General features: G+C 39.4%; 1 protein-coding gene across 2 annotated transcripts in view; it reads left to right on the forward strand.

Annotated features, from left to right (window-relative positions):
• The window catches only part of scube1 (signal peptide, CUB domain, EGF-like 1), a 92,296-nt gene that overhangs the window by 55,900 nt on the left and 23,550 nt on the right, over positions 1-12,846 (forward strand). For both annotated transcript variants that reach the window (XM_036577639.1, XM_036577640.1), the window contains one exon: positions 7,359-7,475. In XM_036577639.1, the coding sequence (XP_036433532.1) occupies positions 7,359-7,475 (117 nt within the window). The remainder of the gene's footprint in view (positions 1-7,358; positions 7,476-12,846) is intronic.

Here is a 12,846-nt window from a genome sequence, read left to right on the forward strand (position 1 = left end):
GGTTGCCTGACTATGATTAGACTATGACTTGATCACACAAATATGATGGTTGTGACAGATTTCTACAGTAGGATGGTGTGTTTGTGCGTGTGGGGAGCAGTGCCTCAGGAGCATGTTAGATTTGACACTCAGTGTTCCCACTTCAGTTTGCCCTGCTGTCACAGCTGTGGCCAACAGCACCAGGATGCGACCAGTCCTGGCAAACTGAACTGAAACCTCAGCATCAGTGAAAAAGCCTCCTTCGCTTCAGTGGTATTGAAAGACTCAGATAGAGAGAGAGAGAGAGAGATAGAGAGAGAGAGAGAGAGCCTGAAAGCCTTGAAGCCTGAACAAACCTTCAGTATAAAACAGGAAAAAATAGGGCTAATATTTTTCTCCTCAAATAGTATACAGGACAGTACAGGACACACATGTTAAGGCCATTATGACCAACAGGTGTAGAGCAGCATAGCCTACTAAGGCTAGAGCTCAGAAGTGGTCAGACCTGAGAGAACACCTGAGACAGCCATGCTTTAATGCTGCAGGATCACTTTATAATATCAGGCCCCTATAAATAGTAATCATTATCTAAGAGTTTGTTAATGACAGTTAATGATTATATAGTTGTTATTATGCTTTAATAAGTGCCACCATTTAAATGGTTAACGATTTAAATAGAGACATACAAATCATCAGTGATTACTTCAAATTGTTGAAACTGAATCATTAATTATGTTTTTCCAATAATGATTTAGCTATTTTATACTTATAACTCAAAACATATATAATTTTAATATTAAGCTTTTGCTTAATTGCATAAAAAGTCTTACTTTCAATTCGATTCGGATAGAATTATTACACCCCGTTTTATGATTAAGTCATTACTTACTGTCTCGCTACTTTGTGATGCATAAACTTTTTTTAAAGCTTAGTTTTATAATCAGTAAGTGGTTAACATGTACTTCAATAATCATTAACTGGCCCCTAATATCACCATTAAGTGGTTAACTGTACTTCAATAATCATTAACTGGCCCCTAATATCACCAATAAGTGGTTAACATGTACTTCTCATTAATTGTCCCCTAATATCGTCATTAAGTGGTTAACATGTATTCCAGTAATCATTAATTGTCCCCTAATATCACCATTAATAGGTTAACATGTACTTCAATAATCATTAATTGGCCTCTAATATCACCAATAAGTGGTTAATGTACTTCGATAATCATTAATTGTCCCCTAATATCATCATTAAGTGGTTAATTGTACTCCAGTAATCATTAATTGTCTCCTAATATCATCATTAAGTGGTTAACATGTACTTCAATAATCATTAACTAGCCTCTAATATCATCGTTAAGTGGTTAACATGTACTTCAATAATCATTAACTGGCCTCTAATATCATCGTTAAGTGGTTAACATGTACTTCAATAATCATTAACTGGCCTCTAATATCATCATTAAGTGGTTAACATGTACTTCAATAATCATTAATTGGCCCCTAAAATAAAATTGTGACATCATCATATTTCTAATTACACTTAAATATAATGCATTTATGAAAACTTTTGGATGACTTTAATTATTTGTCTGACACTAAGTAAATGGTCAATAATTCAAATGGTAGCACTCATTAATGCATGAGAAACAATTAGATAATTATTAAGTATCAATAACTAAATTATTAGATGATGATTCATTTGCAATTTATCTGTGAAAGGTTGGTACCAACATTAAATATTTTCCCTTAAGAAAGAGGCTGAATAACCCCAAAATGTTCAACCTGGAGCTTTTACCCTTTGGTTGGTTACCTCAGGTGACAAAAGCACGATTTAATTTGGAATATTTCTCTCTTGTAGTTCATTCCAACAAGCAGAGTCTGAGGTGCAGATTCTAAACTTTCAGTCAAAGTTAGAAGGTCACACAAATGTGGTATCGACTGAAAGTTTAGGTAACACTTTATTTGGAGTGGTACTTTGTAGATGATTAATAAACTCTTTACAGATTATCAGTAACACATCAACAACATATCAGTGAAGTAGCTGTAGTGAAGCATCTGAATACACTGAAGTAAATATCTTGTAGATGTTCTGTTGATACATTACTTACATTTAATAGATGTGTTGTTAATATGTTACTTCCATTACACAAAACCTAACCTTACCAACCTTACCCAACACATAGCCCTCACCCTGGGCCTAATCCTAACCCTAACCTTAACCTCAACCCAAAAACTAATCCTCACCCTTGACATGTTACTGACAGTCTGTTGAGTATGTGTTTCATCTAAAAGGAACAATCAAAATAAAGTGTCACCAAAGATTAGAATTCATATCAAATTTATGGTTTGAATTTGGTAAAACAATATTATTATATAGTCAATTTTGTGGATAGAAAAACAAACTTTACATTTTTGTCAAGGTTTTGTTGTCGCTTGACATCAAAATTCATAAGTGCCGACTCAAAGCTGTCAAAATAGGACGGACACATAATTAATTGTATAACTCATTATGTCATTCAACAAAACAAAAGTAATAACATTTGACTTCTAAGAGTTAAATTTAGACACTCTTCCAGCACTGTGCCAGACTACATTGGAATTCAGTGCAGGTAGTACTACTGCACATTCGGCACATTACAGCCTCACTGATTCTGTGCATAATGTCCACCAGGAGAAAAAGCACAAAGAGACATTTCAGAAAGGAGCGTCTTAGCAATAGAGGAAATATAGGGCATTTGATCTAAACAAACGACCATGTGTGGGACACGTGGAGACGGGCAGAGCTCATGGCTGATGTGTTGACCTTAACAAACCACGTACCTCCGGGAAGCTGCTGCTCAGGGCCTGCTTTCCCAAAACCATTGTATGGTTAAGACTGTCTGTTCTTCACAAAGACTGTTCAAGCCAGGTCTGTGCTATGACAGTTTTGGGAAAGCAGACTCAGAATAGCAGAGCACAGCCTGTTCTGAAAGCCCCAAACACGCTGTCTGAGGGCCTTTACGAAGGTTCCGTACTCGCAGGTGAAAGAAACTGAAGATGTTCCTCCTCGTTGCTCTCTCGTTTTTTTTCACAGGGCCTGATTGGCTAATTCTCCATGTCATTTAACAACTGAGTCACTTCTGCTTTAGTGTTCGTTCTGGGTCAGTCTGTGAAGAGGGTAGTTCTGGTGAATTTGTGACTGTGTGTCTTGCCAGGTTTTTACTGGCCTTTGGCCAAAAGGACCCCTCTCACACAAACAAGGCTAAGGAATCTTCGTCTTTCACCACATGGTTATGAAAACCCACACATCCATCAGTCAAAGCCTGCCTCACTTTTTGGAGACAGCTTTTGTAGTTTAGTGCATATCTTTGATTTAGAAGCTCTCTTTAGATGTTTCTGCCTTTATGCACTCATAATATTTATAACTAGGATTGAATACAGACATAATGTGTGTTTTCTTTTTTACATAACGCATGTAACCGGAACATGTGTGTGTGTGTGTGTGTGTGTGTGTGTGTGTGTGTGTGTGAATTTGTCCTGTGAACAGTCAGACCCCTAGGGTATGTGGGTCCAGCTGTTACAGAATGTGTGCAGTAGAATGGCCTGTAGCGTTAGCCACTAATAACAGGGTCGTTGGCATAAATCATTTAGTTTTAGAAAGCTTCTAAGGCCCTTTCAAACCAAACTGTCCTCCAGAACGGTCCTCCTTCTTCATTCTTTCTTTCCTCCTTTCCCAGCTCCCAGATTCAATCTGCTTTTTTAGCCGCTGGTTCTTTCTCTTTAGACCTCCTCCTTATCCAAATTTTGCACGACAGAAATGTAGTGTCAAACTGTCATCATGGCTCTCTCATGTCCAGCAGACTATCAGCCACCTTGGCGCTAGATTTGACATACGCTGCACATTATATTGAGCCGGTACATGGAGAGCTGGATATTTATGCTAGTTTGACAGTGATTTAGCTCCCTTCTTCCTCTAGCCCAGGGGTCAGCAACCCAAATGTTGAGAAGAGCCATTTTGCCCTTTCGACAAAAATCTAACCACCTTGGGAGCCACAACGTTTATGTCCATTTCACCAGCTTGGCTGTAAATATGTCTCAGTATATGCTAATGTTATAGTATAGACAAAAATAATATACAATAGAAAGGAAAACACAGACTTACTTTGCTCTGCTTTAAGCTTTAGCTCAGCTATACCGGCTTTTCTCGCATCTCTAGCAGGAAACATTTCCTCAATACTAGAATAGTTTCTTGTAAAATGCCTCTTAACGTTTTTTTTTAGACTGAAGTCAGTTTCTCATTCGCCAGCTTAGTGTTCAAATTTTCCTGTTCTACTTTAAATGGTGCCCGAGGTGCCAGAATGTAACTGCAGCATCATTTAAGGTGGAACGGGGAAATCTGAACGGGAAACTGACTTTAGCTTCACAACCTTCTAGTGTAGTGACAGTTTCTCATTGCAGATTAAACGTATCAGGAAACCAGCTGGAGTGTTTGTCTTAAATCTCTCTCTTTGCCGTTTCGTTAGCTACTAGTTAGGCAAGATTGTTGTCGTTGCTATGGTGACCAGCAGTCTGCGTGCCAACGTTTAGGGTTAAAGGGTGAATTAGCAGACGTAGCCTATATTAACTCCAGCGTTTAAAACCATTTATTGTTAAAACTGTGTTGAACGATCAGCAGAGCTTTATTTTACTGCAAAGGAGGATCATTTTATTATTACCTAAAAATTTCATTCTGCTGTGGAGCCGCAACAGGGCAGTAAAAGGGCTCTGGAGCCGCATGTTGCTGACCCCTGCTCTAGCCTTTTCTCCTTCTTTTGCATGTTATTTGTATTACAAAATGGGCCAGAAGCTGTTTTGACCGACTGTATGAAACACCATACAAAACTCCCTATCTTCTCTATATTTCACCACGCAAAGTATTTAGGTTTTCAGTCATACCAAACGCTACGAGAACATTTATGAAGAGCACATAGATGATGATAAAATAATAAAAAGTAGATTATAACAAAGAAAAAGGACAGTGACAAAACAAGCAACGTGAAATACAATGAAATCTGTATAACTCTGACTACATCATCTACTAGTTTCTAATACTAACAGAGTCAAAATAGACTTCTTTTGCTGCAAAAACTAAATAAAAGTGACTGTTTGCCGTACTCTTTTGTCCATTTTAATAAAAATGCATTATATTTATGACTTAAGAGTACATCTTGTCCAGGTTTGATAGAACTACCAGCCTTCCAAGCATACTATGTGTTTCCTAACCCTCCCTGATTAGTCTAGTATCAAATAAGTACTTTTATTTCAGCTCTTCTCCACAGTCACCTGAGATCTGAGAGAACAAGCTGAAAGTCTCAAAGTTCTTTTGGACACGATACCCATAGAGTTTTACTCTTTTGTTATTTTCTATGCCCCGTCATCTTCAGGTGAAGATGATTATTTTTCTGCAGAATCTGCAGTCTCACTTCATTTGGACAGTCCACTGTAGATCATCTACAGATGTTCAAATTGTTTACAAACTATCTGTTGAAACTGAAGTTGATTCTAAACAGTGGTGGGGTTAGGGTTAGGATTTGGACCAGGGTGAGGGTTGGGTTTAGGTTTTGGGTTGAGGTTAAGGTTAGGGTCAAGATGAGAGCAGGTTTAGAGTTAAAGAAAATTCTGGTCAGTTTAGTAGATATTTAGTTGAATGTAACTTGAGAGTAAATTAAGTATCTACAGAGCATCCAAGGTGGACCGTGCAAATAAAGTGTTACTGAATCTGCTTATTTTTCATTTAGATGAGAATCTTTATTTATTAAATAAGTATTGGACGTATGGCATCTTACAGTCTTTCTGAACTGCTCCAACACGTTTTCTTTTATCCGAATCTAAATTTCCAAATCATGCAAACCCCATAACAGTGACCATCTGCAAAACATTCTTGTGAATTATGTGCAACACTTTGGTGAATATTAAAACAGTGCAAATCTTTATGTGCTCCTTGCACTCACTTATTGTGATACATATTATAAAACATCATTTAAAAGCAATACGAGGTCTTGTGTCTTGTTGTGGACTATGATTTATCAATATGCCATACAGTGACCCGATGTATTTGTGAAGAAGTTTAGTATTTTGATTTGCTTTCTTTTAATAATGACACAGTTAACATTACAACAGGCTTGGACTGCTTAAAGGGGAAATCCACCCAAGTCTACATAGTTAAATGAGATGTAAACAAAGTCGTTCAGAGTGGTTTGGTGCGAAATGCGCAGTTCTAGGGAAACTTGCCGAGTCATAATTGTTCACAGTGGTGGTGATAGGAACCAGACGTCCACCTCTAAAAGCTCCCTCACAGGAGTTATTACAAAAAATGGTCATGAGTATGCCGCCTGATGTCTGACACATTGTTTTATGATAGTTTTGTGACAAAGGCTTTGGCTTAAGATGTATTTGAATCCATATATTTTAATCCAGTCATGGCAGAAGGGTACATGCAGGACATTGTGAGGCAAAATAGTCCCCAAGGAAAACTTATTTTTTCAAAATTATTACTATTTCATCCATCATCAAAATTACATATGAAAATTTAAAAGCTCAGAAGACACGTGTGGGTTCACTGGTGGTTTTGAATAGTAAATAAAAGCTCTATATTTGTGTTGTAGACATCATGACCCCTGGTTTCCATCACCACCGTCTGTAGGTTTCTCTACAAATGAACCACTTCATGTCAAACCACTCTGAATGACTATGTTTGCATCTCAATGGCTGAATTATTCTGAAATTTTCCACTTCAAGGTATTTTATACTGAAACATGTAAGGATTTAAGCTGTTTCAGGACTTCTTTTGACTTTTCACAGTATGTATGTTTTGCAGAGAAAGTGTTTCAGGGGTTGAGACGCCTGTTTTTTGAAAATATTAAATCTGTTTCTGAGCAGTTTAGAAAAACTGTAATACATGGTTTGGGAGATGTCTTGAAAAATGAGTCTCTGTTTTAATAAACAGCATCTTTTCATGTAGTTTTAAACTGTTTGTGTTATAAACCTTGTCATCTTACTGTGGACTTCGTCTGTTATACCTGAGAGAGGCACATGGACAGTTTTATGTCGGGACACCTGTATCCACCAAGTTGTATTAATGACATATTCTTCCTCTTCTTTTTGTTTTAAGTTCACTCAGAACACAAATGTATATTCCCTTATGTTATTATGACCACTGTTCTATTTACAGATGCATGTTGGTTGAAGTCACTACATTACACTATATGAGGCTACTTGTACGTGTTCTATATATCAGTGATCAGTGTGACGTGTAAGACCACACTTACTGTCATGTAGTGAGATTTAACTGAGCGTATTCTGATTATGTATGACTGCCTTACTTTCCCATGACTTTTCTGCGATGTGTTTACTCAGAGACCTGTGCGGTGAATAACGGCGGATGCGATCGCACATGTAAAGACACGGCCACCGGGGTCCGCTGCAGCTGTCCTGTGGGCTTCACCTTGCAACCTGACGGGAAGACATGCAAAGGTCAGTGTGTGCGTCTGTATGCGTGGGTGTGCTACCTGCGTTTAAAATGATGAGGAACATTCCTCCTTTTTTCTCCTTGCATGAGCTTCTGGATGTCAGGGAGTAATTTTAGATTTCCTGTATTTAGACTGCAAGACTCTGATTAAATTGCAGGCATACTAGGATACTGGATTCTTTCGCTGGAGATGGTTAGGTAGTACTGTGTGCCTATGCGAGTGATCCTTCGCCAAGACCAACTCCATCCACGTCTGTACGTCCTCTCGCGTGGAATGGGCCCGTGGTGTTGTTGTTGTTGCTCTGGCCGCGAAGCGTTCCCGCTTCCGAAATTCCAGCTCTGACGTCAATGGCCGTGTTTTCAAAGTCAGGCTGCCGCTAAGTGATCTTGGCACAGAGTGATGGTGGGTTCTCTCTAAACAAACCCTACAGGAGACTGGGAGAGGAGCACGCTAGCCAGCTACTGGCTTAGGCTGCACTGTTATCCTGAGTGTTGGTGTCAGATTTTGCGTGTTTTAATATGGGTTGAAGTCTCATTGTAGAAGGGCTAACGGCCAAAGGTCATCCCTGGCACTTTGCGTCCTTTTTTTATCCTTTTTTTTCCATGGTAGAAACAGTTGCTATAGGGATGTGGCGTGGTCATGTGACTATCTCTTCAATAAGGGAGAGAATGTGGCATGTATCTGTGTAAAATAGTTGAGACAGGCCTGTCTGCACCACACAGCAAGACTCCTCAGAAAACCCAATACTGTTTGATCAGTGAGACTCACACACAAACCCCCACACACTCATCCTGAAGTAGATACAGAGCGTAAGTGCATGACTCTGTAATTTTCCAGATTAGGGGCAGATAGAAGGGCTTGCAGTATGTATGTAAGAGCTTTAGAGGAAGTGCTTTGCTGGTTTAGGATGTGTGTTATGTGGTTCTGTTCGAGCATGAGGCGGTGCGTGTGTGCATGTGTGAATACGAATGCGCGCTGGAAGATGGATGTCAGTCTGGTCCGGCTGCTCCCCGCCCTCATAATTAGGCCTGCCTCGGGGTCTGCCTCCATAAATACACTATGATGTCTTTGATCTGCTTCGTGACACGCCATCCATCTCACACACACGTTCACACACAAAGGTCATCCATCACAAGTTCTGCCCCTTGGTAAACTTTGCAAAAAACTCGCTATGACAGTAACACCAAATCAGGTTCTTAATCAAAGTCGTATAGGAATCAAATTACTTTCTGAGTCTTTTTCATGAACAGCTATAATGAATTAATCTGATGCTTTTGCACTCTGTGTTAGATTTACAATGGGATGAAGTGGAGCAAAGTGAGATTAAGGGTTTTTACTCAAATCACAGCTGTACAAGATGACTTTCTGTTACACAGTGCTGTGCAAAAGTCAGAGACCCCCTTCATTTATTTGATCTCCAGTCAAAATGCCCATTAAGTACAGGTCATTTTTCAGTCAAACCAACATACGTTGTTGGTTTCCTTTTCTCAGTGAGGTTCTTCTTGACAGCTACACATCCTTTCAGACCCACAGCGCTGAGTCATCTTCTCACAGCGGAAGAATGGACCGAAACACCTGAGGATGTTTTCAGATCTGAAGCAGCTTTGATTTTTTTTTTGAGTGCTGTTTATCTGATGGGGTCAGTTTTGGTGGTCTATCAGGTCTTGTAGGTGGTTGTTAGGAATCCCATTTTCTCTGTTGCTTTTAAAATTTTCTGAACTCTAGTTTCGGAAACTCCTGTTTTTTTTTTCACTTATTTTCTTTTACTATGACTTTCCCCTTTCATGTGCAAGTGGGTTATTTTATATAAAATCTCCTGAGAAATATCTTTTAAATATATATAATAACATATCACCGCTGTCGGAACAAAACCTCATATCTCCATTTTTGGCATTTTTCAGTTTTTGACATAGTTTGAATATGCCTGTTGTGCTTTACATTGTAAGTTCCATGATGAATGGCCCACAGTAAATGGCCCAAAATGACTTGGAAAGACGTCTGGTTCCACTGACTTACATTAAAAGTAATGCAGGTTTTTTCTTTCTCCTGTAAAGTTACCATTTTGGAGATACAAGGTTTTGTTATGTTATGACTTTTGCTCAGTACTGTGCATAACAAATATATATACACCACAACTTTGATCTGTCATCTTTTCTTATAGTATTAAACACACATGCTGGATGTAATTTACTAGAACAAAAGATATCAAACTTATTCAGCCAGGGACCCTTTGTAGTTTGAAAAGAAATGCCATGAATCCTCAAATATTTATTTTATGAATACAATCCAAGTGTTCCAGTTTAAGGCACATTAGGCAATTATGTACCTTCGTATTTATTTGATGGGAGCATGACCTTTTCTCTAACCACGTGTGGCTTCTTCAACTGTGTGTGGCTTTTTGCTTTTAACAAACTGCTGAGCTACTAAACATGAAGCCCTCAGTGCATTCTCTGAGGTTGGAGCCAGACTCACCATTCATTTTTTTCTAAGATTTTATATAACAAACCTTTGTTCAAAAGACTTTGAAAGTCTTGGGTTGCTGGTATAATCAGGGTGCTTTGTAACCAGATCACTTCATGGCTTTGTTTGCTAGCACCTTGATACAGATGCCATGTTTTGGTCTACTGTCACCGTGGATCCCTGGCTATACATCAGGGGTCTGTGGACCTCACTTTGAGAGTTATGGTGCCTTGAATGGACATAATTAAAATGTGGCAAATGGGTGCACATGAAAACAATATATCGCATGAATACAACAAATGCCAAAACAAGTAAACTTAAAGAAAGCAATGGCATTGAGGTTACAGCAAAACCTTGTATCTCCAAAATGATAACTTTACAGGAGAGGGAAAAAACCTACTGTACTTTTAATGTAAGTCAATGGAACCAGAATTTTTTCCAAGTCATTTTAGGCCATTTCATTTAGTCCATTCCTCATGAAATTCGCAGACTATGTAAAGGGCAATAGGCATTTTCAAACTTTGTCAAAAACTGAAAAACGATATTTTCTTTGTGTGCAACCACTTAATACAATAAAATCACGAACAATTTTTTCAGCATAGTATAAAGTTGTCCCTTGTCCCAGTCTATGTTTGTGCATATGGCTTGATTGCACCAATGCTGATAGATACTGGCACTTAAATACTGTATTTGTATCAGGAATAGAAAATACTGATACCATAAAGCAATTTCTGACATGCAGGCTGCTATTAAGTGACTTAACATGCGCCCCAATGGATATGCACAGATAACACCACATAGTTAGTTGCAGTCTGAGTTAACATTAGTCCGAATTGTTATTGTGGGAGCGAACATTAGACAGATATATGGAAGGAACAGCTGGTCTCTTGGGGGTAACAATATCCTTCAGCCTGGGGCATAGTGTAGTAGCATAGTAGCCCTTAGCATAGTAGCCCACTAGCCATGTTAGTGTTTCCTCTAATGCTACAAAGCAGTACTTGATTACTAAGCATGCCCTTCTTCTTGTTCTTCTTTTCCTATCTCTCTTACTTTCTCTCCCTGCCTCTCTCCCATTGGGAGCTGCTTGGTCTTGCCTCAGTAACATAATCATTTCAATATAAACTATTTAGGACATGTTTAAATCCCCTGCGTCTGATACAGGGCCTTTCATCAGTGATGACAGACAGGAGAGCTCAGCCAACCTGCTGACAGACGCTAGCTTTATCAGTGAGAGAGGGAAGAGGGGTGAGAGAGAGGGTAGATGGGGAGAGAGAGAGAAAAAGAGAGAGAGAGGGAGAGAGAGCGTGGCTAACGGAGTGAAGTGATTGTGAGCAGATTCCAGATGTTTGATTAGAAGGCTCGTATAGAAGTGTCACTGATGGTGGATGAGTTATGTGAGAAGGTAGCGCATGGATGTGTGCATTTCTTCGGTCCGGCTGATGATGGGTACCTGAAACACGTTTCCACTGGCCTGCATACCTGCACTTTTGAAATTCTGTGAAACGTACAGCACAGCTTTAGCTAATGCAGTGGAGAACACAGTTACGGGTCATATCGCTGCTGTCGGAACGAAACCACGTATCTCCAAAATGAACTTTAGAGGAGAAGGAAAAAACATACTTTACTTTTAATGTAAGTCAATGGAACCAGACGTCTTTAGAAGTCATTTTAGGCCATTTCTTTTGGTCCATTCGTCATAAATTTTGCGCAAAATGTGAAGGCCAACAGGCACTTTCAAATTATGTCAAAAACTGAAAAACGACAAAAATGGAGATACTGTATATTGTTGTTGTCAGAACAAAACCTCGTATCTCCATAATGGTAACTTTAAAAGAGAAAGAAAAAAAACTGCTTTACTTTTAATGCAAGTCAATGGAACCAGACGTCTTTCCAAGTCATTTTGGGCCGTTTACTGTGGGCCATTCATCATGGAACTTACAATGTACAATGTAAAGGGCAACAGGCATTTTCAAATTATGTCAGAAACTGAAAAACGACTAAAAATGGAGATACGAGGTTTTGTTCCGACAGCAGCGATATGCTTTTCCAAGTTCGGTGAGAACATTGTGTTGGGCAGAGTGGATTCATGTGTGAGTAACGAGTAATTTATTTGAGTGAAAGATGAATTAAATGTCTGAGTTCAGCGAGAGAGCAGCCGAGTTAAATGGAAGAATGAGGGAAGAAGTGCTGTCAGTGATGTGCTGTATTTGTGTGTCATAAACTCAAGTCTTTAGTCTCATTGCACCTCATCAGTTTGTATTTCCCAGGTCCCAGCTGCACCAACAGCCTCTTAGCAACACGGACCATTTTTAGGGGAAAAAAAAGACAGTAAAAGGCAACTGCAGAGCACTGCAGAACTCCATTCACTAACCTCTCTCTTTATATACTCCCACCCCCTCAGTGTCCTCCTTGAGACAGTGTGCTCGAGCCTTTGCTCTGGATCCCTCCGTTTGTATTAACACATGTCAAGCTCACTAATCCGCACAATAACAGCCAGCCACCATCACCTCAGATGACTCGGGCTCGGCGTACCCCTGAGCTCCAGGGGGGTTTTATAGTTGGGCAGCGCTACACTGGGTTTTCTCCCGGTCCCGGACGCGCAGAGCCTGTGTTATTACATGGCAAAATCCCTTTACGAAGAAAGCAAATAAAACAGGCCGTTTAAATCTCAGGAAAATACACTGGCGTGCTCGGCCCCGCATTTCTTAGAGATTAGCTAGCCTGAGGTGCGCTTCTGAGAACAATCTGTGAAAATGTTCCTCTTGCTGAATGCTGGATCCTGAAGCTCTGTCAGGGGTTATTTGAAAAGGTTCGTGTTTCCACAAACGTATTACTTTTAATTGCTTTTTACTTTAAATATTTGGTAAAACTACACACGTCTCTTGAGTCCACTTGCTAGCCCTTGGGCCGAAAGG

The sequence above is a fragment of the Colossoma macropomum genome, unplaced genomic scaffold, assembly GCF_904425465.1.
Source record: "Colossoma macropomum unplaced genomic scaffold, Colossoma_macropomum, whole genome shotgun sequence".
Classification (NCBI taxonomy): Eukaryota; Metazoa; Chordata; class Actinopteri; order Characiformes; family Serrasalmidae; genus Colossoma; species Colossoma macropomum.